Here is a 24969-nt window from a genome sequence, read left to right on the forward strand (position 1 = left end):
GGCACTGCCAAGGGAGAGGAACTTGGGAGGGCAGCCAGCCAGGGAGCAGGGATTTATAACCTCTTAAATGAATTCTGGGATCTTGTGCTCCCTGGAGCACTGAAGCAGAGTATGCAGCTTCCATCACTCTACCTGGTGCACAGTACATTTTAGTGAGAGGAAGTGTATGTATGGTAGACACTGGGTGACTGGGATTCCATCTGAGAGGAGACTGGCAAAACAAGGATTAGCCTTGAGCAAAGACAATAGGATGTGATTTACTCAGAAGAGTTTTATATCACTGCTGTACAGTGCTAAATTGCTAGAACAGGCCCCTGGCTGAGCAGATGGGTTCCAGGAGAAACTGGGCCCTCCACAGAACCGAACAGATTAAAGGGGAATGAGCTGGATTTCTGTGTGGGAGTTACCAGCTGCCCTTATGGATCTGGGCAGGGACGTTTGGGCTCACTGGGCCTTTCTCCATATTGGATAGGGTTTTTGGGTTGCTCAGAGGAGTAATTTTGTCTCCCTCTTGCACAAAAGGCTAAAAAAAGTTGCAAAGATTTTAATCAGGCTTAAAAGTGTATGGGACTAGAGATGGCAGCATTTTCCTTGGACTATTCCAGCCACACAAGATCCCTGGTTGCTTCATTCCTACCCATCTGTATAAGAAGGATAAGTGTAACCTTGCTTACAGACTAGTACAACATCTTAAGAATCATTAGAGTTGTCAGGAGAATAAATACAGTAGTTGGTTTTGCATCTCTTCTTTATACCAAGATGCCCCACTGCATAGATTTTAAAGAGCAGAAGAAGCTAAGCAAGAATTAGGTGTAATTTCATTGTGTTTGTATCCCATTTTTAGATTCACCAAGACCTAGGATTGACCAACCACGTGCCTTTATTGAAAAAGTCCCTAGAGCAATTTGTATACCGAGTAAAAGCCATGTTGGCCTTCAACCACTGCCAGGAAGCATTCTGGGTGGGCATCCTCAAAAACAGGGACCTGCAGGTAAGGATCACAGCACTGCCAGTCCTGTGAAGTGGGGTATTTTTGTTTTGTTTTGTTTTTTGCTTTGGATACTGTCACAGCTCAAGGAAATTGCACCTGTATTCCCTCTCCATGATCCAGCATGGGCACCCACTCTCAGGCTTCCAGCTCCCCAGCCGTCGCTTCTCTTGGCTGAAGACCCGCATTTGTCTCCCACCTGACTGGGATATTTCCAGGCCACACACCCCTGTGCCTACACTTGAGTTCCCCCGGAAGGCAGTCTGGCTAAACATGCCTGCGTTGTCTTCTCCTTAGAGGCTATAAACAGCGTAATTTCCCGCAGTGAAGTTACCACACAGCTCTTTCCAAGCAAGCATGTTTATTCCTAAGGAGAAAGCATTACAGAGGAAACATTAAAAACAATAAAAGAACCTACATGCATCCTAATAAGCTTACCAGAGATCACCCCAACTTCAACAAAGGCTTTGGCATCAAAGTCAGCAGATCGACCTCTCATACTGTTTGCAGATAGGAAGGAATCTTTCAAATCCCACCAACAGGGTTTTCTGTAGTCACAAGTTCATAACAGCTGCTAGCTCAGAACAAGCAACATCGTGAAAAGTTTAGCCCCTCCTTTATACAACCTGGGTCTTTGATCTGGGAAGGGGTGATGTGTAGACAATGGACTTAGCTTCAAAAGGCTTGGGTTTTGCATAACTGGACGAGTTACATTTGCATACACCTCCCTCTGGAGATTCCTAGAAAGCTCATAACACTTCCCAACATTTACTTTAGTGCTGTCTCCACCTAAAGATGTTACATACAGTCCCACAATAATATATAATCCATTGAAATTTTAATACAAGGAACTTCCAACTTAAACTTAATTCAATAAGGTTTGTCCGGATATTGCAGGAAATTGCCTTATCTGTCACAGGTACAACTTAAACTTCACATTGAGACAAACTTGAAAAATAATCAAATTCCATTTTAAAAAGATGTGAAAAGACCGTCCAGGTTGCATGATTAATCTCTGGAAGGTCAGGAAATGCCAAAGATTGCTGTGCTCATACAGCCTTATCTCTGACCCTTGTGTGCATGCATCATTATCATACAGCTTTTAATGATATGGTCACCAACAATGATTTCATCTAATGCACAGAGAATGAGGCAAGAGTCTGACATTTACTGACAAATAATGACCTACTAGGACAGAAACAAGGTAGATGTGCCCACAATACAATTGCTATTGGCCATCTAAAAATAATTGTTTGCATTAAATTAAACAAAAGTGTTACTCGCTTGGAAAAGTGACTCTAAAAAACCTAATGGTATGGTTAGGTATTGAGTGTCTCTTGACGCTAGATCGAATATGATCAGATTACAAAGAAAACAATGTTTTGTTTCCTAATGTCCAGCCCTGCAATTCAGCCTGGAAACTGTGACTCAAGTTAGGTCTTGTCATCTTGTACATCATCATCATCATCAGTAAGATGAGGTATACATTTGCTTTGATCATCAAAATCAGTAGATCAGTCTCTCATAAAGTTTGCAGATAGGAAGGAATCGTTCTTGTATGGTTGCTTTTCAGAGTAGAGCTGCACCTTAAATACACTTAAAAACTAAAATATAAATTATAAGTGTAAATGTTTTCAATCAATAAAATTAATTATTTGTAAGTGTATTATATTAATATGTTTATTCTCATCGTTCAGTGCTTCGTTCACTGCACACCAGCTAGCTTATGTAGTCAGCGCTAGATTCTGATCTGAGTTGCACTAGGGTAAATCCAGAGTAATTCCAATAATGTCAGCATATAGAATTTGACCCCAAATGAGGCAGGAGTTCTGTAGACCCCTGTGTCATTCACTGTTTACTCCTGCCCTCTTGGCTGTGCACTGAATGAGACAGCTGTCTTGCAGAACTGTAGTATGTGACCAAGTCATTCAGACACTGTGGTATAATAACTCTGCCCCTGGTGTTTTTGAGTTAAGATTGTACAGGCAGCCTTAACGTTTTGGTATTTACTGGCTTCTGAGTGCTTCACTGTGTAACATTAATATTCTCCTGCCAATGTTTTGTACTGAATTGTCACAAGTCAGTGACAGAAAGACACTGCTCTCACAAGCCTTTCCCCTTGCAACTGGTCTCCACCAACAGTAGTGTAAATAGAAAGAACACAGAGTCATGTGAGGCCCTATTCATTTTAAAAAAATGGGAGTTACTTTTGTTATAACTGCCTGCGCTACAAGCATGCTTTTTCAGAGAAAGATCAGCGGCTGTTTGTGCATTGTTAGTGAAACTGATGCTGAATATTTTTGCACTAGTTCTTTAAGTTGAGAGAGCATTCATTTTTTACTGATCCTCACTTGGGTGAAATTCAGAGGTCCTTGTGCACCACTTCACTGCTGTTCTGCAGGCTTGGATGGGGAATAACTGGTGCACAGGCTTGTGTGGGGCCCCCTGCACCAAGAAATGCTGTCCAAAGACAAGAGCGAATAGACAATTTTTATTTTTGCAATGTTTGACTTTTAGGAGCCCTGACTACCCCTTGCCTTTTCCCTTCTTTTTGATGGCTGGCACTTCGACTTGGGCCAGATGGGGGCCCCAAAACTGCCAAATGTCATTTCATAATTTTTTTTTAAAAAAGAGGCCTGGCCATTTTCTTTCCCCACTCCCACCGCAGTGAAGCAGTACATTGTGGGGGAGGATAGGGGCAGCTCATTTCTGCAGAGAAATCTCATTTGCAACCAAATGCAGTGCATATCTGTTCCAGCAGGGGTCGATATTGCTGCTCCATGCATGAATTTGCCTTATAAAGTATTTACCACATTCACTTTAGGGAGAAGAGATCCTGTCTCAGGATTCTGAAGAGAATGACCCAGGGGAGGGAGTTTCCCAGCTCCCCAGAGAAGATCCTGCTGAGGTATTTCTGTACACGGCAGCAGTGCCTATTGCTTTTATGGTTCCTGAGCATCCCTGGTGGTATTTCAGTTGAGTTACAGTTTGTGTCTGCAAAAAGAAAAGGAGTACTTGTGGCACCTTAGAGACTAACAAATTTATTAGAGCATAAGCTTTCATGAGCCACAGCTCACTTCATCGGATGCATCCGATGAAGTGAGCTGTGGCTCACGAAAGCTTATGCTCTAATAAATTTGTTAGTCTCTAAGGTGCCACAAGTACTCCTTTTCTTTTTGCGAATACAGACTAACACGGCTGCTACTCTGAAGTTTGTGTCTGCTCTCTCTGCAGGGCAGGAGCAAAGACCATCTCTCTCATTTGCTCAGCTCCATGACAGTGCTTTCTCCTCACCGTATTAGGATCTTGCTGCCTGCTGAAAAAAATCTATCTTAAAAAAAAATGCAGACAGCAAAGCCCTTAGGTTTTCTTGACTGAGTTAATAACCTGAGCGATGCAAGCAGAATCAGTCTTGTTTGCTATTTTGAGTTAAGGATGAGGCACAGCCTCTTGTTAGGGTGAGAAGGCCACGTGCCACAGTCGGTAAATCAATAGGGAGTGTTCTGCTTCCTTCAGATGAGCTGGGCAGAGTCTGGGGCAGGGGTGGACAAACTTTTTGGCCCAAGGGCCACATCTCGGTGGGGAAATTGCATGCAGGGCCATGAATGTAGGGCTGGGGCAAGGGGTTGGGGTGCAGGAGGGAGTGCAGGGTGTGGGAGGGGGTGCAGTGTGCAGGAAGGGGGTCAGGGCAAGGGGTTGTGGCAGAGGAGGGGTGCAGGGTGTATGAGGGGGCTCAGGGAAGGGGGTAGGGGTACAGGAGGGGGTGTGAAATGCAGGAGGGGGCTCAGAGTAGGGGGTTGGGGTACAGGATGCGGTGAGGGCTCAGAGTATGGGGTTGGGGTGCAGGAAGGGTGCGGTAGGGGGGCACAGGGATGTGGTGCCAGCCACTTCCAGGAGCAGTGCAGGGCCCGCGGCACCACGGGGGGTTCCAATCCCGCAGGCCTTATCCAAACCCCTGACGGGCCAGACCTGGCCCATGGGCCGTAATCTGCCCACCCCTGGGCTGGGGGATACATCCTGGACTGAAGTTAAGCTAAAGAAAGTCCAGATGAACCAAAACTGGGACCCCAAATCAACCAGCCTATTTCCCTTTCTGGCTACTGGGAGGCAAAGACACTCCAGCTCCCTCTTGTGTCCATTGGAATGGGAAGAATACTGGTATCCCCTGAGCAGTCATTGAAGTGAAAGCTGGAAATGCCTTATTAGGCCACATTTTATCCCTCTTCCTACTGCGCTGGTAAGGGCAGGATTGTTCTCTACAGCATACTTCCAGAGGCAGCTAGTGGCTAGCTCCACCCTCTTGCTTCTGTAGGCAGGACTGCAGGCTCCCACCAGCCCCAGACCCTTAAGAGCCCTTTCCCAGTCACTAGCAGCTTGTGCTATTTTTTTACACATACACACACACTCACTCTCATGTTTTTTCTCTGCCTGTTTCCCCACCTTGGTTCTCTGTCTCTCTCCCACCCCTGGAAGGCAGGCTTTTGCTGATGTCCTGCTGTAGTGGCTCTCCTCAGCGGCACTCTCAAGCAGTCCTCCCAAGCTGCAGGGCATGAGCTCCAACCAAACCTTGTTGACAAAATAGATTCATAGATTCCATGGCCAGTGTGATCATCTACTCTGACCTCCTGTAAAATATGGCCAGGAACTGCCCCACAATAATTCCTAGAGCAGATCTTCTAGAAAAACAGCCAATCTTCAGTTTAAAATTGTCACTGATGGAGAATGACTCCAATTACAATGAATTACTCTCCCTGTTAAAACATACATCTTATTTCCAGTCTGAATTTGTCTAGCTTCAACTTCCAGCCATTGGAGCATGTTATGCTTTTCTCTCCTAGATTAAAGAGCCCATTATTAAATATTTGTTCCCCAGGTAGGTACTGATAGACTGTGATCAAGTCAGCCCTTAACTTTCTCTTCATTAAACTAACTCAAATTAGTTCCTTGAGTCTGTCACTATAAGGCATATCTTCTAATCCTTTAATCATTCTCATTTCCACCGAGCACCTCTTCCTCTGCCAGCTAACTTCCCTATCCCAGTCAGTGTGGCAGTGCCTAGTCCTTCAGGGGCAGAGATAGCAGGACAGGAATGGGTTACCTAGGGAGGTGGTAGAATCTCCTTCCTTCGAGGTTTTTAAGGTCAGGCTTGACAAAGCCCTGGCTGGGATGATTTAGTTGGGGTTGGTCCTGCTTTGAGCACGGGGTTGGACTAGATGACCTCCTGAGGTCCCTTCCAACCCTGATATTCTATGATTCTATGACAGAGCAACACAATAGGCAGGTCGTAGGAGGATCAGGCAGGAGATTCTACTCTCTTTCCCTTCAAGACACTTCCCTCAGGATCCCTTGCACTCTCCCTTCCACATCCAGTTTCTCCTCCTTGGGTTAGTACCACCACCCACTCAAACACCTCTCAGCCCTATGCAGCCACTTCAGAACTCCTTGGTATCCACTGTGTTGCTAAAACAGCTTGGAAATGGTGAGCAGGTGAGTTTTATAGGATACTTACAAGGAATCATGGGAGTTTGACCTCTGCTCCCATAATTCTCCAAAACCAGAGGAATCCTATAGTCCTTGGCAAAAAATGTTTGAGAATGGACTGATGGGGTGTAGTAAACAGAGATCCACAAGGTCCTCCGGGACTGTCTCAGATCAGTGCAGCAGAGTACTAGTGGAGTGGAAGCAGACTGGATATGGGGTGAAATTTCAGGGCTTCTTATGGATGCACTGAATGGTTGGTGGAACAAATGTACAAGATGGCTGATGAAGTACAAATCATTCAGCTCCATAGTGCAAACAATAACTACATGAGAGAAGAATTTGGCCCTTTTTTGTTTGAATATGGACATTTCTGGCCTGCCAATGCTCACTTAGGAGGACTTGTATGCAATCTGTGTCTGCAGGCCCCCAAGGTTACATCCAGTCCTTGGTTCTATAAATATTTTTTCTCTTTTCCAGGAGGAAGGTGACATTTCAGGGAGCGAGGGTGGATCCGAGCACAATGATGATGATGAAGAGACCTCTGAGTAGACTTTGTAGCCTCCCAGCATTCTGTTAGCTCACCATAGCATAGAAGCTTGGTATTATCCAAAACAATCCACACCAGTCACAACTGAATAGACTCTGGGGGTTGGAGGCTGTATGCCTCGAACATGATGAGATGTTAATACTGTGCAACAGTAAAGAAGGTTCACTTGTAGCCAGATCTTTATAGATGGGATTTAGTCCCCATTTAGTGTTGGTTGTGCAGTCTATATCTGTTGGGAGTTTTGCACCCAGACATATTGAAAAAAGTCATACCTAGAACAATTTTGATTTGTTCTTGCCTCCAGATCCTCCCTAACAAACTCTTTTCCATATGAATTCCTTTCCTTCTCTGCTGCCCTAGGGAGTGGATTTCAAGGGGAAACTCTGTGGCTTTCTGTCTAGAAATGCATTGAGAGTTTGGATTAGTTGCCAAAGTGAGAGAAGTGATATTTACAGAAAGAATCTGCCCTGTTCTTGAACAGTAGCTATGAAAAGCTATGATTTGCACAGAACCCACCTTCCCTCAACAGTCCAGCCGTTGGAGCCCTTGTGAGAATGACCTTTGTGCATTGGCCCTTTATTGAGACAGAAGAATCAGTGGGAGAGCAATCCAAATTCCCTCATTAGTGGCAACATAAAGTGCTCATTAATGTTGAGGGAAAGGCTTGTTATAGTTGTAAATTACAAAAAACAGCCTAATTCCAAATGCCTTGTTTACTAACTCATTGAATAAACTGTAATTCCTGCCCTGGGCACGTGGAATCGGTGACTGACTGTGTATTGTAAGGGTACAGCATAAAGCTCTCCTTGTGGGAGAAGCTCTCTAGGGGTCTAACAGCTCCGACCAACATGCCTTTTCTAGAGCTTAGCCTGGATGTGTGTGGGGCAGCCATGGCTGTGATGGTTACAGAGGCAGGGGCAGTGAGTTACATGGGCCCATGGTGCCCAAGCTCCAGCAATATTCAGGGCCGGGGACCCAGCTCCACCAATGTTTGGAAGCCGGTCTCTCCCCCAGCCCTGCCTGGAGTGTTCCCCGCCCCCGCCTGCTGCCCTCCTTCTTTTCCCCCGCCCCCTCGGCATGCCTCCCCCCAGCCCCGGAGCGTCCCTGCCTCATTAAAAGTGGGAGACTGCTCTCCTTTGCCGCTCCATGCTGCTGTCCTTTGCCGGGGCTGCCGCCTAAGGCTAGGCTACAGCACAAGAGCAGGCTGAGGAAGCTGGCTACTGCTGCTGCACCAGAGGAAGTGCACATATGATTGATAGCACCCAGCACCCACTGGAAGAAGATGCCGAAATAGACCTCTGGATCTCACTCACCTGAGCAGCTGCTGGGGCTTCCTTGAGTGTTTGATCCTGTAATCCTGCCCCCCACGGTCACAAGGCAAAGGGCAGCCCCTCCCCAGGAGGCTATGGTATGGGAGGTGAGGGGGCTTCCTGGACCTGAGCAGCGGGGGCTTGGGGGAGTGTAGTGACACCCTGCACCCCCCCCCCCCCGCCAACTGTCACTGCGTCTGCCCCACCCCCAGTGAGGCTACGGTGAGGGGCAGCAGCAGTGGGGGAGAGGGTTGGGGGGAGTCCTCCTCTCTGGTCCTAGCCCAGGGGTTGCCCAGGGGACCCCAAGCTCTTCATCCCTGGCCCTGCCCCACCCTGGAACCTGTGCCCCTGGCCAGAGCCCTCGCCCCCTGCACCCCAACCCTGAGCCCCCTCCTACACACCTGCCCCAGCCCAGACCTGTCACCCAAACTCCATCCCAGAGCACATCCCCCACACCCACTTCTCCTGCCCCAGCCCAGACCTGATACCTGAACTCCCTCCCAGATCCCATCCCCTGCACCCCAACTGCCTGCCCCAGCCCAGATCCTGCACCCCAACTCCCTCGCAGAGCCCACCCCCTGCCCCAGCCAAGAGCCCGCACCCAAATGCCCTCCCAAAGCCTGACATCATCCCCCTCCCACACCCAAACTTCCTCCCAGACCCTTAAGGAGGTTGGGGGGTGGGGGGAGAGGAGGCATGACTTGGACTCTTCTGGGCACCACCAGATATTATACAAACCTGCTGCTCCTGTACTGAGGGTACTGGAGGGGGTGGCTATAGAGGGGAGGGGGAAGTGCTGGCTATAAGGGGTGAGAGAGGGGTGGCTATATGGGAGGGGTAGCAGTGGCTATGGGGGGCATTGGGGATGGCTAGAGGGTAGCCATGGCTGTAGATGGGGGAGGCTGCAACAGGGGCTGGGGGCTTAAGGGGGTGGTCGTAGGGGTGTAGAGGCCATCACTAACCTCGCTTTCCTGTGCTCTTCCCAGGGCGGGGTGCCCTGGGCAGGGCTGTCCGCCCCTGGCTTGGGGCAGGAAGGAGGCAGGTCTCCGCTGGGGCCCGGACAGATCCGGGCTTCCCGCAGGCTCCCCCCAACCCGCCCACCCAATGGCTCATAAAGGCAGGGATCTGTCCTGTGTCCCTTTGCAATCCATGCCCGCACATGCGCAGTGCAACGGCGGGCTGGGTGCGGGGTGACAGCAGCAGCCATCTCGCTGCAAGAGGACCTGGTGCAGCATGAGATCCACCAGGACTGGGCCAACCGCGAGTACATCAAAGTGATCACTAGCTCCATCAAGAAGATCGCGGACTTCCTCAATTCCTTCGGTGTGTACGCGCCTGACCCGGTTCTGCCCTCAGGTTCCCCCCCAGGCCCCGCTCAGTCCAGCTCTTCCCTCAGGCCTGGTTCAGCTCCAGCCACCCTGCCAGGTCTGCCATCGTCTCATCCTGGTTTGACCCAGCCTGGCTCCATCCCACACTGGCCCCGCCAGCCGCCGCGCTCTGTTCGGGCGGGAGGGGTTCTATGGTCGGGGCTCCCCGGTGGGCGAGGGGGGGCGCACCTGTCCTGGCTGGGTACCACGGGGCCTGATGAGCCACCCCTTTTCCCTCAGACATGTCCTGCCACTCCTGACTCGCCACCCTCAACGAGAAGCAGACAGCGCTGGAGTGACGGATCGAGTACATCGAGGCCAGGGTGAGGGATAGCGCAGGGGAGGCGACACCAGGGGACAGCCCCGGCGCGGGAGGGAGGGCTGCCCTGCGGGTAGCTCGAGGCAGGGCTCAGCCTACGCTTAGCAGCTCAGGGACAGCTGGGGCCTTGCTGTTCAAGCCCCTCTGCAGCTTTTACCCCATCTCCAGTGGGTATTGCCCTGCTGTACCCCTCCACCTCCCAGCCAGGCAGCAATGCTGTGCCCAGCACCACCCACCAGCTAATCTGCTCTTTACACAGTGGGGGAATGTGCGCGACTCCCACACAGAGCCCAGCTGTGCTAGTTGTTACTGTGGGGTGGTGTTGCAGGCCCTTCTCCCGAACAGTAGTGCTGTATCTCCTGCCCTCTGTACACTCTGGTGGGCACCCCAGCAGTACTTACATTGGGGCATTGATTTTGGCCAACAGAGCTAGAGAGAGAACTGAGATCCTGGTGAATTGGGTGACACTGGCCTGGGGAGGACTACTGCCCCTGCCAGCCTTGCTGCAAGGGATGACTTTTACCCAGTTCCCAGTGTATGGGAGCTCTCATTAACTTTCCCTGAGTGGGCAGACTGGCTAGCCCTTGGTGACTGTAGGCTGTGCTCTCCTTTGGCAGGTAACAAAGGGCGAAACTCTCACCTAACTGCAAAAGGCTGGTGGGGAGCTGACCTGGAGAAGATTGTGTGGCTGTGCCAGAATTCACTGTCAAGCATCTGATTTCTTCATTACTTCTTACGGTTAACAGGACTTCAGCTTGTTTCTGCTCCCTGCGATGCAGTATCCCTGCCTTCAGTGCATTCCTCCAGGGGTGACTCTAGAGGAAATTGATAAAATGCAAATGAGCATGTTGGATTCAGTGATTTTATACAGACAGATTCGTGCAGCTGTCAGATACTCCTTCACTCCTTAATCTCTCTCTAATTCCCAGCTGTGCATGTAGAGCTCCGACATTTTGTAGCTGCAGAATCTCTCTGGCCAAAGGTCACTTTGTGGGAAGAAAACTTCTCTTGGAAGCTGAGCGGCTGAGGAAGTGGGTGTCCCTGCTGTTCGTGGGCCACTCCACTGGTGGCTTCAGTTCCTTTAGCAAAGTGGTTCTCAACCAGAGGCACCCCTTGGGGACCGCAAGCAGGTTTCAGGAGGTCCTCCAAGCAGAGCCAGTTAGAATCACTTGAGCCCACGGCAAAAAGCCGAAGCCCCGCTGCATGGGGCTGCAGCTTGGGGCCCTGAGCCATGCCACTAGGGGCTGAAGCCAAAGCCTGAGCCATGTAGCTTCCACGGAATCTGTGTGGCATGGGCCTCAGGTAAATGTGCTGCTTGCTACCCCTTAACACTGGCCCTGGCTTTTATATGCAGAAAACTAGTTGTTGTGGCACAGGTGGGCTGTGGACTTTTTATAGCGTGGAAGGGGGCCCTCAGAAAGAAAAAGGTTAAGAACCCCTACTTCAGCAAACACTGCAACTTATATCTCTTAGCAAAAATGTCAAGTATATCCATCCTTCCAGTCCGTGAGCAGAGCAGTAGATGGGCAGTATGTGTTTGTGGGGGAAGAGGGGAGGAGGAGAGAGAGGGGGCAGGGGAATAGGTAATGTGCCAAGGTTAAACTCTCCGGGCAGGGTGGGTTCAGAGTTTTCTATGTCTTTTGTATTCCATAGTGTCACATGGGGGTGTCTTCCATTTGTGTTTCAACAATAAACTGGATCTGCTGATGAGGTCTGAGCTGATGTATAGCTGGAGTGCATTGTCTGGGTTGCCAGGATGCCGGGGTGGGAGCATGGCCATGAAGTGAAGATGGCCAAGAGAAGTCACAATGGCCTGTTACTGTAACAGGTGCAGTTGCCTTTTGATGTTCTTCTCTTCCTTCCCTCCTCCACCAATTCCTGCCCCAATGGGCTTCGCTCCTCCCCCCCCAAAATGATTAGTGATTAAATAGTTAATGGTGTCAGTGCACTAAGTTTGAGTGTTAACACTCCAATCCTGTTAATGAGTGCTCACCCCACTGATTCACTGTCAGGCTCTCTGCAGACAGAAGCAGCCAGCACTGCAGTGGTGCTGTGGGTCCCATCTGAAAGTCATGAGATTTTTGGTGAGCTCATGGGTGTCTTTGGCCTCCTGGTTTCTGAGACCTTGGGGCTGACTGATCACATCAACAAACAGGGCTAGAAACTGATGGGTTTTAAATGAAAGCTGAATTATCCCCTCATCCCAAGACTCCAGGAGCTGGGCCATTCCAGGCTGATGATGGTTTCTGTCATTCTGAGCCTTAGCGGTTGAAGGAGAGCTCATAAGGGGGAATGGAGTGAAGAGTATATCTGCTCTGGTAGGCCCAAGCCTTTCCTGCTATCCTACTGTCTTGGCAACCTTCAGGAAAGTGTTTCTAATATGCTGTTCTCTTGTTTAGTCTAACAGAAAGAAAGTTGAGAGAGGATCTGATTATCCCCTGCTATATTTATAGCAGCGAACACCAGGTGGGGAAGGGCTCTTTAAGCTAAAGGACAATGTTGGCACAAGCGGTCACAACAGCGGTCCCAAGCCACTCCCTGGCAACGCAGGCTTGTCACTTCAGGCGCCCAGAGCAGACAGCGGAGAAGTATATCACTGTTGGGAGGGTTGGGTGGGCAGGACTGGGTGTGTATGGGGAGACACCAATCACTGCTGCGGGATGCCTGGCGTGGAGGGGCAGGGTTTTGGGATGTTTCTGAGGAAGAAGGTGTGGGTTAGGTTCTGTCCCCTCAGGCAGAGTAGAATGTAGCAGCCTGCCTGCATAGTGAATTGTTCCCGTTGTTCTTCGTGAATTCCCCCAAGAGCATAAAACAGGTATAAACCTTTGAAGGCTCCTTTACATTGCCAGAGTGGTGTAAAGGAGCTTTATTGCAAATGACAGTATAAATGTTTATGGTGGTTTAGTGATTAGAAATGGTCGAAATTTTTGGACTGAAAAATTTTATCATCAAAATGTGCTTCGTGAACTGTTTACTACTGACCTTCTGGAGATGGTCAATAGCCAGTATAAATTGTGAGCTTGATTCCCCAACCCTCACTTGCTCTTCAGTTGCCTATGATGTAATACTGAGTGTATGGCTGCATATATTCGTTGACTAATAATCAGAAACAAACGGTCAAACCTAACTATGTTACTATTAGACAAGGGGAGTTTGGGGATTTCATCCAATACTCCCCACTTCCATTCTCCATTCATTGTATTGTAGTTTAAATAAATTACCAAAGTAATTGAAATTGGCATGATTGTATTGCGTTATTTTGACAAAATATGCAGAATTTTAAAATATTGTGCACAGAATTTTTAATTTTTTGGTGCAGAATTCCCCCAGGAGTAATGTAATGCCCAAGAGCTGTCAGACACATTAATTACTCCTAGGTTGAACATGCTTTCTATTTCTGTACAAATTCATTCCTGCACCTTGCCCAGTAGCCCTGTAGGGTCTGCTGGGCAGTGACTGTAGTTCTTCTGTACTATATAAAGCAGTGAGCAAGTGACCAGGTGCCACTAACAGGGAGTTTTGAGAGGGAGGTGGGAAGGGGAGTGGGAAGGGGGCAAGGTACACTTGCCATTCCTTAGAACCTTAACCTAAACTATAATCAAAACTTCTTGATTTCAACAAAAACCCTATCATTAACCTAGGTAGCTGTAGGAGAGAATGCAGGCAGAAGCCCAGCAGCTGAGTGGGGGCTAACCTATTTATTGCACGCAGTGTGGCATGTATGATTACCTGCCCTGTGGGCTGGTGGCGTATGTGTGCATTCGGTGCAAGGAGGTCCTGGCCCTCAGAGACCGTGTACGGGCTTTGGAGGCCAGGGTGGCAGAACTGGAGGCGCTAAGGGAGGCAGAGAGGTATGTTGATAAGGCTTTCACTGTATATTTGTCCCACCTCTGCTCAGAGAGGCCCTGCGCTTTTAAGGAGGATGAAAGGCCCAGGGAAGGAGAGCAGTCAATGAGAGCAGAGGGAAATCTTCCCATAGTTGGGACCCTCCTTCCAGATGATGTTGGGGTATCTTCTCGCATTGAGGTTACCTCTCTGGGGGAGGGAACTCCAGTCATTAGGAAAAGGCAGGTGTTAGTAATGGGAGATTCGATCATTAGAAACATAGATAGCTGGGTTTGTGATGACCGGGAGAACCATATGGTGACTTGCCTGCCTGGTGCAAAGGTTGGGGATTTCTCGAGGCATCTAGATAGACTTATGTCTAGTGCTGAGGAGGAGCCAGTGGTCATGGTACATGTAGGTACCAATGACATAGGGAAGGGTAGGAGAGACATGCTGGAGGCCAAATTTAGGCTGCTAGGAAACAGACAAATTCAGGACCTCTGTGGTGGCATTCTCAGAAATGCGTCCAGTTCCAAGTGCAGGGCCAGGTAGGCAGGCAGAGCTGCAGAATCTCAATGCGTGGATGAGACGATGGTGTAGAGAGGAGGGGTTTAGATTTATTAGGAACTGGGGAAACTTTTGAGATATGGGGAGCCTATACAGGAAGGATGAGCTCCACCTAAACCAAGGTGGATCCAGACTGCTGGCACTTAACATTAAAAAGGTTGCAGAGTAGTTTTTAAACTTAGGCCTGGTCTATACTGAGGGGTGGGGGGAGATTGATCTAAGATATGCAACTTCAGCTACGAGAATAGCGTAGCTGAAGTCGATGTATCTTAGACTGACTTAGAATCACTTACTTCACGTCCTCGCGGCACGAGATCGACGGCCGCCGCTCCCCCGTCAACTCCACTTCTGCCTCTCACCATGGTGGAGTTCCGGAGTCGACAGCAGAGCGATCGGGGATCAATTTATCGTGTCTAAACTAGACGCGATAAATCGATCCCCGACAGATCGATCACTACCTGCCAATCTGGTGGGTAGTGTAGATGTGGCCTAAGAGATGGGGGAAAGCTGATTGCTGCAGAGGAGCACGTGAATCGGACAGAGACTTTTCTTAGAGGAGAGTCTATTGATAGTGAGTCTCTAGGTTTTAGTCAGGAGGAGAGGATGAAAGAGGATAAAGTATGGGCCAGATCAGTCATAAAACATTCACATAAAAAAGAATCTGACACATCAGAAAAGGGCAGACAAGTAAACAGTGACGTTTTTAAAGTGCTTATACACAAATGCTAGAAGTCTAAATAATAAGATGGGTGAACTAAAGTGCCTTGTGTTAAAGGAAGATATTGATATAATAGGCATCACAGAAACCTGGTGGAGTGAGGACAATCAATGGGACACTATCATTCCGGGGTACAAAATATATTGGAAGGACAGAACAGGTCATGTGGGGGGGGGGGTGGGCACTATATGTGAAATAAAATGTAGAATCAAATGAAGTAAAAATCTTAAATGAATCCACATGTTCCATAGAATCTCTATGGATATCAATTCCATGCTCTAATAAGAATATAACAGTAGGGATCTATTATTGACCACCTGACAAGGACAGTGATAGTGACGATGAAATGCTAAGGGAGATTAGAGAGGCTATCAAAAAAAGAAGTCAATAATAGTGGGGGATTTCATTTATCCCCATATTGACTGGGTACATGTCACCTCAGGACGAAATGCAGAGACAAAATTTCTTGATACTTTAAATGACTGCTTCTTGGAGCAGCTGGTACAGGAACCCACAAGGGGAGAGGCAACTAACTCTCAATCTAGTCCTGAGTGGAGAGCAGGATCTGGTCCAAGAAGTAACTATAACAGGACCGCTTGGAAAGAGTGACCATAATATAATAACATTTAACATTCCTGTGGTGGGAAGAACACCTCAACAGCCCAACACTGTGGCATTTAATTCCAGAAAGGGAAACTATGAAAAAATGAGGAGGTTAGTTAAACAGAAATTAAAAGGTACAGTGACTAGAGTGCAATCCCTGCAAGGTGCATGGACATTTTTCAAAGATACCATAATAGAGGCTCAACTTAAATGTATACCCCAAATTAAAAAACACAGTAAAAGAACTAAAAAAGAGCCACCGTGGCTTAACAACCATGTAAAAGAAGTAGTGAGAGATAAAAAGGCATCTTTTAAAAAGTGGAAGTCAAATCCTAGTGAGGTAAATAGAAAGCATAAACACTGCCAAACTGAGTGTAAAAACATATTAAGAAAAGCCAAAAAGGAGTTTGAAGAACAGCTAGCCAAAAACTCAAAAGGTAGTAACAAAATGTTTTTTAAGTACATCAGAAGCAGGAAACTGCTAAACAACCAGTTGGGACCCTGGATAATCAAGATACAAAAGGAGCACTTAAAGATGATAAAGTCATTGCGGAGAAACTAAATGAATTCTTTGCTTCAGTCTTCATGGTTGAGGCTGTTAGGGAGATTCCCAAACCTGAGCTGTCTTTTTTAGGTGACAAATCTGAGGAATTGTCACAGATTGAAGTGTCACTAGAGGAGGTTTTGGAATTAATTGATAAACTTAACAGTAACAAGTCACCAGATGGCATTCACCCAAGAGTTCTGAAAGAACTCAAATGTGAAATTGTGGAACTGTTAACTATGGTTTGTAATCTGTCCTTTAAATCAGCTTCTGTACACAATGACTGGAAGATAGCTAATGTAACGTCAATATTTAAAAAGGGCTCTAGAGGTGTTCCCGGCAATTACGGACTGTTAAGTCTAATGTCAGTACCGGGCAAATCAGTTGAAACAGTAGTAAAGAATAGAATTGTCAGACACATAGAAGAACATAAATTATTGGACAAAAGTCAACATGGTTTCTGTAAAGGGAAATCATGTTTTACTAATCTATTAGAGTTCTTTGAAGGGGTCAACAAACATGTGGACAAGGGGGATCCAGTGGACATAGTGTACTTAGATTTCCAGAAAGCTTTTGACAAGCTCCCTCACCAAAGGCTCTTACATAAATTAAGTTGTCATGGGATAAGAGGGAAGATCCTTTCATGGATTGAGAAATGGTTAAAAGACAGGGAACAAAGGGTAGGAATAAATGGTAAATTTTCAGAATGGAGAGGGGTAACTAGTGGTGATCCCCAAAGGTCAGTCCTAGGACCAATCCTATTCAACTTATTCATAAATGATCTGGAGAAAGGGGTAAACAATGAGGTGACAAAGTTAGCAGATGATACTAAACTGCTCAAGATAGTTAAGACCAAAGCAGACTGTGAAGAACTTCAAAAAGATCTCACAAAACTAAGTGATTGGGCAACAAAATGGCAAATGAAATTTAATGTGGATAAATGTAAAGTAATGCACATTGGAAAAAATAACCCCAACTATACATACAATATGATGGGGGCTAATTTAGCTACAACTAATCAGGAGAAAGATCTTGGGAGTTGTCATAAATATAAAAGGAAGGGTAACCACCTTTCTGTCCACGGTGCTATAAAATCCCTCCTGGCCAGAGGCAAAACTCTTTCACCTGTAAAGGGTTAAGAAGCTAAGATAACCTCGCTGGCACCTGACCAAAATGACCAATGAGGAGACACGGTACTTTCAAAGCTGGAGGCGGGGGGGAACAAAGGGTCTATCTGTGTGATGCTTTTGCCGGGAACAGATCAGGAATGCAGCTCAGAACTCCTGTAAAGAGTTAGTAAGTAATCTAGCTAGAAATGCGTTAGATTTCTTTTGTTTAATGGCTGGTAAAATAGCTGTGCTGAATGGAATGTATATTCCTGTTTTTGTGTCTTTTTGTAACTTAAGGTTTTGCCTAGAGGGATTCTCTATGTTTTGAATCTGATTACCCTGTAAGGTATTTACCATCCTGATTTTTACAGAGGTGATTCTTTTATTTTTTCTTTAATTAAAAGTCTTCTTTTAAGAACCTGATTGATTTTTCATTGTTCTTGAGATCCAAGGGTTTGGGTCTGTGTTCACCTGTACCAATTGGTGGGGATTTTTATCAATCCTTCCCCAGGAAAGGGGGTGTAGAGCTTGGGGGGATATTTTGGGGGGGAGATCTCCAAGTGGGCTCTTTCCCTGTTCTTTGTTTAACACGCTTGGTGGTGGCAGCATAGGGTTCAAGGACAAGGCAAAGTTTGTACCTTGATGAAGTTTTTAACCTAAGCTTGTAAGAATAAGCTTAGGGGGTCTTTCATGCAGGTCCCCACGTCTGTACCCTAGAGTTCAGAATATCGAAGGAACCTTGACAGGAGTCATCATGGATAGTTCTCTGAAGACATCCACACAGTATGCAGCGGCAGTCAAAAAAGCAAACAGGATGTTAGGAATCATTAAAAAAGGGATAGAGAATAAGACGGAGAATATCTTATTGCCCTTATATAAATACATAGTATGCTCACATCTTAAATACTGCGTACAGATGTGGTTTCATCTCAAAAAAGATATACTGGCATTAGAAAAGGTTCAGAGAAGGGGCAACTAAAATGATAAGGGGTTTGGAACGGGTCCCATATGAGGAGAGATTAAAAAGGTTAGGATTTTTCAGCTTGGAAGGGGGGGGGTATGATAGAGGTATATAAAATTATGACCGGTGAGGAGAAAGTGAATAAGGAAAAGTTATTTACTTGTTCCCATAATATAAGAATTAGGGTCCACCAAATGAAATTAATGGGTGGCAGGTTTAAAACAAATAAAAGGAAGTTCTTCACACAGGGCACAGTCAACCTGTGGAACTCCTTGCCTGGTGAGGTTGTGAAGGCTAGGACTATAACAGGGTTTAAAAGAGAACTGGATAAATTCATGGAGTTTAAGTCCATTAATGGCTATTAGCCAGGATGGGTAAAGAATGGTGTCCATAGCCTCTGTTTGTCAGAGGGTGGAGATGGATGGCAAGAGAGAGATCACTTGATCATTACCTGTTAGGTTCAGTCCCTGTGGGGCACCTGGCATTGGCCACTGTCAGTAGACAGGATACTGGGCTGGATAGACCTTTGGTCTGACCCAGTATGGCCATTCTTATGTTCTTAATGAATTTATGGGTTAGCAAGTGTGTCTTCCCTGGTTTGTTAGAAAACCATTTTTGCAGCACAAAAACCTTTGCCCTTTCACCTGGTGTTAATACACTGCAGATATCAATGCTTTCCAGAGATGTGTCAGATTGGCACAAGTGACCAACAAAAGGACAATCATGCTAACACTATTAATTCCCCATGTTGCTGGGTGGGTACACCCGAATGCTTATAGGGCTGCCCAGGGCTTTTGGTTTTTCCTATACAATCACCCATTGTCTTAAAAAAAAAAAAAAAAAAACAAAAAAAAAACAAAAAACCTCCCCATTTTCCCTTCCTGGGGCCCCCCTCTAGGACAGCAATTTTCAACCAGAGGTCTGCAGCCCCCCCTGGGAGGAGAGAGGAGTTGGTTTCAGAAGGGCCATGTGGCTGAAACTAGGAGCAGAACTGCAGGGAGCCCCACCCTAGGCAGGGTTGAAGCCAGGTGTCCTGAAGCCCGCCCCCGCCCTCCACCTTGCCAGGCCCTGGAGTGTTTCTACTATGTTAGGGGAGCCTCAGGAAGAAATAGGATGAGACCTCGCCCCTGTTCTAGGACACACCCTCTTATCTTGCGCTAGCAGTGGATTGGTCCTTTGTTTCACTGCAAAATGGGGGCAGCTGACATCTGCAACAGCGTCTTCAGCTACAGGGGTTGGTGCCTCCTTCCCTGGTCCAAGGACATGCTGCTTTTCTCTTGTAGCCTTTTTCATTGTTTAAATTGAATTTGGTAGGTTTGTATTTAATGACCACGGGTTCAGCTCCTCTTGCTGCAGGTTCAAGCTCAACACCATGAAAATTACTTCTGGTGCTTTTCTCAAATGTGGAGCCTCTAGGAACAAAGGCAGGCCAAGGCTAGTGACTGCAGATATAATCACAAGTGCAAACTCTAATACAGGTCACAGGCACACCTGCATATTGGTTTCAGCACATACCCTAGTACTGGTCCCATTAAGACCCCCTCATACTGGTGCCAGTACTGGTCCCAGTACATACCCCAGTACTGGTTCCAGTAAGAGTCCCATACTGGTCCCAGTTCCTACACCAGTACTGCTCCCACTACATACCCCAAGTTTGCTCTGTCAACGGCACAGTGGCTGATATGCACAAGCTCCTCATCTCGATTTACAAGCCTTTGAACGAGCCCTACAGGTTCAGCTGGGCCTCACCAGGTGCAACCCCCCAGGGCATGCCAGATGGGGGCCTAGCTGGGCTCGACCACATCAGTGACTGCAGTCCAAGCCCTCCACCACTTCTATTCAGCGGCACCACCCCCTCCTTACTCATCCACACTGCCTCACCAGTCCCTACTCCTGAAAGCCTGGGTGCAAGGAGCTCATTTTCCCTTACAATGCTCTGAGCACCTCCTTCCCCCTTCCCCCCGTATGCACCTGGAGCTGAGATCAGTGTACCCCTGAGCTGCTCCCTTGTGAAAACCAAAGGTTTAAGTTAGAGGGAGTTGACTAGTCTCTGAGGTCAACTGGCCAATCGCCACTCAGAGTCACAATGGTTCTGGCCCATGTTGTATATTGAAAATGAGATGACTCGATAGCTCTTTTATTCATTTTTTAAAAACTTTTTATTCTGGCAAAGTTACAATAAAATGTTAACATTCTACATTGTACAACACTTATTAAAGGTTAGGCTAATATTCCAAGAACACGGCTAGAGAGTCTGGCTTCTGGTGGGGAGAGTTGTCCTGCTCTGAGGCCAATAGAATGGGTGACCAGATTTCTACATACCTATCCGTTTTTGGCACTGCTTTAGTTGATATGAACATTTTCCATGACAATAATAATCCATATTTTTATATACCCAATTCCACAGGATGAGGGAATCACATTTTTTCTAATCCTGTTCAATATGGAACCTAGCTGCTAGCAATAAAAACATGAAATAATCTGCTGTCTTGTTCAAAAGGCAGATCCTTTACTGGAGAATTAAGTAAGCAGATCAGGGGATCTGCATTTTGTTATAAAATGAATGGATTTAATAATTTCCTCCCAAAACCATCTCATGTTTGGACACAACTACAATTCTTTTTAACCCTTTCCCCACAATTCCTCCAAGAGAGCATCTACCTGTAACAGAAATACGATGTATCTTAACTGGTGTTTAGATCTAAATGCCAGCTACACAGTCATTTACAAAAAATATATTTATGAACTATATAAACTGAAGATGCACAGTCCCTGGCCTTTCCTACAGAGAGAACCACTCAGCCAGATCAATTTTTGTCCAAATCCCTCTTCTTCCATCAAAATTGTCTCCACTTTAGAAATTAAGCTTTTATTTCAACTTGCTCTTTGATCATCTCCTCAAACATGGTTAAAAGGTCTAGACAGAAGCACCTTGTATCCAGCTTTCACAATAAAATGTTAGACTTGTAAATACTGAAAATATGGGAGCTTTATATGATTACATAGATTTGGCTATGATTTCAGACCAGGGCCCAGGAACAGCTCTCAGAATTGAGTAAACTCAGCTCTTACCCACAACTAATAGTCACTTTCAAAAAGAAAAACAATGTAACTTTCAGTTTACCAATATAATTTGGGTAATTAGTCTCTTAGTCTTTAAACAATAATTAACTTCCTGTTTAATTTCATTTTCACTGGTAACAATAACGCTTTCAAAAATCACAAAATCTAATCATATATGTTATCTTTCTTTTAATCCTTATTTCCACCAAATGAGCCCTGGTGTAAAACAACATAGGTGCCTTCCACAACTGTGAGTTTATTGGTCTCTGGCTATTCAGCCATATGTGTTGGTGTAAGGGGTCTCACGCTCAGTGGGAAGGTTTGCATCATGAGAAAAAGTCACCCGTGTCTGTTTTTAGACCAGGAATCGGCAACCTTTGGCACGCGGCCTGTCAGGGTAAGCCCCGTGGTGGGCCGGGGCGGTTTGTTTACTTGCCGCATCTGCAGGTTCGGCTGATCGCAGCTTCCACTGGCCACGGTTTGCCGCTCCAGACCGATGGGGGCTGTGGAAAGCGGCGTGGGCCGAGGGATGTGCTGGCCACCACTTCCTGCAGCCGCCATTGGCCTGGAGTGGCGAACTGTGGCCAGTGGGAGCTGTGATTGGCTGAACCTGTGGACATGGCAGGTAATCAAACAGGCCTGGCCCGCCAAGGGGTTTACCCTGGCAGGTCGTGGGCCAAAGGTTGCCCATCCCTGTTTTAGACTTTCAAAGTAGCAGAGGTGGAGGAGAAGTGATGCAAAACTAGTACTCGCAAAAAGAAAAGGAGTACTTGTGCCACAAGTACTCCTTTTCTTTTTGCGAATACAGACTAACACGGCTGCTACTCTAAAACTAGTACTGTAAGTCCACTGCAAAACTGAGACAAAAGCATAGAATCAGAACTCAACATTTGGAATCCTGCAGCCTGAACATGGAGCCATCACTTCTTCAGCACGAATGTCCTGCTTATTCCACAAGGGAGCCAGACTGGGATTCATGGGGAGGAATGTCCTCAGAGGGCACCAATTGCTTCTCTCTTTTCCTCATGACACTTTGGATCCAAATGATAAAGGACAATAGTTTCCAGTGTAACCATGGCATCTTTTGGGACCATAATAACTGCCATTGAACTAGGGTGCGGGGTTCCAAAAACAGTTTTATCAGGGACATACATCACCATAGTGTCCTTATCTTGGGTGAGAACCAACCGCTGTGTTCCCAGTACTAATACTGTAGTTGTTGCCAAAGCTTTGGCCTTGGTCAGGATAAATTTACACTTCACTGAAGTAAAATCCTTTAATAAACCACATACATTTTCAGTCATCATAGTGAGGAACATTCCCCAAACATGCCCAATTTGCTTCTTTAATGTGGTGGCTCGGATCTAAATGAGGGATTAGAAACAGGCCTGGATCTGAATCCCTGTAAGCACCCAGAGGTGGGATATCTTCAGAAATAGATATTCTGCTGCTGTCCCACATTCAGCACTGATTTCATTTTATGCACATTTGCAGCATCTACAAAACATGAGTTCAGCAAAATGCCATTTCGGTTTCCTCCATAGCTGCATAGATAGTCACAGTATTTCACAAGTCATAGGATTATCTAGGTGATATAGTGAGGTGTAAATGCCTGTAGGGTCTGGACCGCATCTACTGCTGCTATTAGCCAAGATGGTCAGGGATGCAACTCCATGTTCTGGTTATCCCTAGACCTCTGACTGCCAGATGCTGGGACTAGATCACTTGATGATTGCCCTGTTCTGTTCATTCCCTGTGAAGCACCAGGCATTGACCACTCTCAGAAGACAGGATACCGGGCTAGATTGCTGGGCTAGATGGACTATTGGCCTGACCCAATGTGGCCATTATTATGTTCTTAGGGCTCCAGATAAAAGGCCATTTTGCCTAGTTCCAAGTCACTTACGGTGGAATTCTCGCCTTTGGTCATCTGAGACCGTATTGACCGAAAAAATTTAACAACAGTGTGATCATATGCTGTTACTTCAGTTAGTTGTACAAATTGGGATGTGCTATTGTTCACCATTTCAGAATATAGATTTCATTGGTAGCATGTCCAAGAGCTTGGAGTATTCTCTCCAGTTGAATGAACTGAATTTGAACTTCCTCCATGTCAACATGAAGTGATGGGGAAAAAGCAAAAACAACATGAGAAATTACTATTTTAGTAAATGGTCATTTGTCTCAAAGTGCCCAATAAATCTGAGCTACAGTCTATTGAATAAAACTAATATCCAGTAATGTGACAAAATGGCTTTCAGAAAAGAAAGAAAAACCCACAACACAGAGAGGAATAAGACACTTTCTGTTTCATATTAAGTGATATTCCAGAGCAGGTTGCATATGATGCAGAATCAGGACAACAGGTTCTCCCATTGTGTTCTCCTCTGAGCCATTCAAAACCGTTTCACTCAGCGCTGCCTCTATTATTGTCATGTTATTTGCAAAAGTTTTAACACCATCATAATGGGAAAACAGGCAACCTTCCCATCTGCAAACCATCCCATTGGAATGGAATGGAAAAAGCCCAGAAGTGGCTTTGCCAATAGATAGAAATGGTGATTTAAACTCAGAATGACCCCACTGTGTTTCGGATCGATTTGCATTCCCCTTCTAGGTCTGTGACACTTTCATCTCCTGCCCTAATGAGTCTAATTTAAGAACAAAGGAATCAAACCATGATTCCAAAGCACAGAGAGCTGAGAACACAGCACGACGTGACACTTTGCAAGGTGGAAGGATAGAATATGAAGAAGATAAACTCTACGTGGCTCAGACAGAAGGTAACAATGCTGAGGCCATGGGGGAGAAGGGAATCCCTCCAAATCCTCCCATCTCCTTGTAGTGTCACAGAGGCTGCCCCGATCCTGTTATTATATTTAAATACATTTTAAATGAGAAAAATGGTACAAAAATAACTGCTGTTCAGCCCACTCCAGGGCAACATGAAAACAATTGAGAATGAGACATGGGGTCGGGAGGTGGGGGTGAGGAGAACTTGGTGACACACTGCAATCGGGGAACAGTATAAATGTGATGCTCCAGGATCATTTAGACTAGGAGAAGGGATGGAGCTTAGTTCAGGTCATGAGGAAACGTGCTAGATGGCCTGTGTATAGTGGCCATGGTTATGCCTTTACTGTAAGAATAGCTGTGTTTTACATGAGAATAACAGGTAGATTATCCCTCACTGTAGCTCATAGACTTAAAGGCTAGCAAGGACTATTAATCATCTAGTTTGACTTTGTGCACATTGCAGGCCACAGAACCTTGTTCACCCACTCCTGTACTAGACCCCTAACCTTTGGCTGAGTTACTGAAGTCCTCAAATCATGATTTAAAGACTTTAACTTATAGCGAATCCAGCATTTATTCTAATTTAAACCTGCAAGTGACCATGCTGCAAAGGAAGGTGAATCTAACCTGGGGGAAAATTGCTTTCCAACCCCAAATATGACAATCAGTTGGACCCTGAGCATGTTGACAAGACCCACCAGCCACTCAGGAAAGAATTTTCTGTTGTCAACTCAGAGCCCTCGCCATCTAGTGTCCCATCTCTGGTCATTG

At 46.4% G+C, this 24969-nt stretch overlaps 1 protein-coding gene and 1 pseudogene across 7 annotated transcripts in view; both read left to right on the forward strand.

Annotated features, from left to right (window-relative positions):
* FANCD2 (FA complementation group D2) overlaps positions 1 to 7777 on the forward strand; it is a 188564-nt gene extending 180787 nt beyond the window's left edge. For all 7 annotated transcript variants that reach the window (XM_038409532.2, XM_043518412.1, XM_038409533.2 and 4 more), the window contains 3 exons: positions 845 to 991; positions 3813 to 3896; positions 6947 to 7777. In XM_038409532.2, coding sequence (XP_038265460.1) covers positions 845 to 991; positions 3813 to 3896; positions 6947 to 7018 — 303 coding nt within the window. In that variant the 3' untranslated portion in view covers positions 7019 to 7777. The remainder of the gene's footprint in view (positions 1 to 844; positions 992 to 3812; positions 3897 to 6946) is intronic.
* Positions 7778 to 8426: 649 nt separating this feature from the next.
* Positions 8427 to 11719, forward strand: LOC119858982 (annotated as a pseudogene).
* Positions 11720 to 24969: the final 13250 nt, after the last annotated feature.

Source organism: Dermochelys coriacea, chromosome 7 (genome assembly GCF_009764565.3).
Source record: "Dermochelys coriacea isolate rDerCor1 chromosome 7, rDerCor1.pri.v4, whole genome shotgun sequence".
Taxonomy (NCBI): Eukaryota; Metazoa; Chordata; order Testudines; family Dermochelyidae; genus Dermochelys; species Dermochelys coriacea.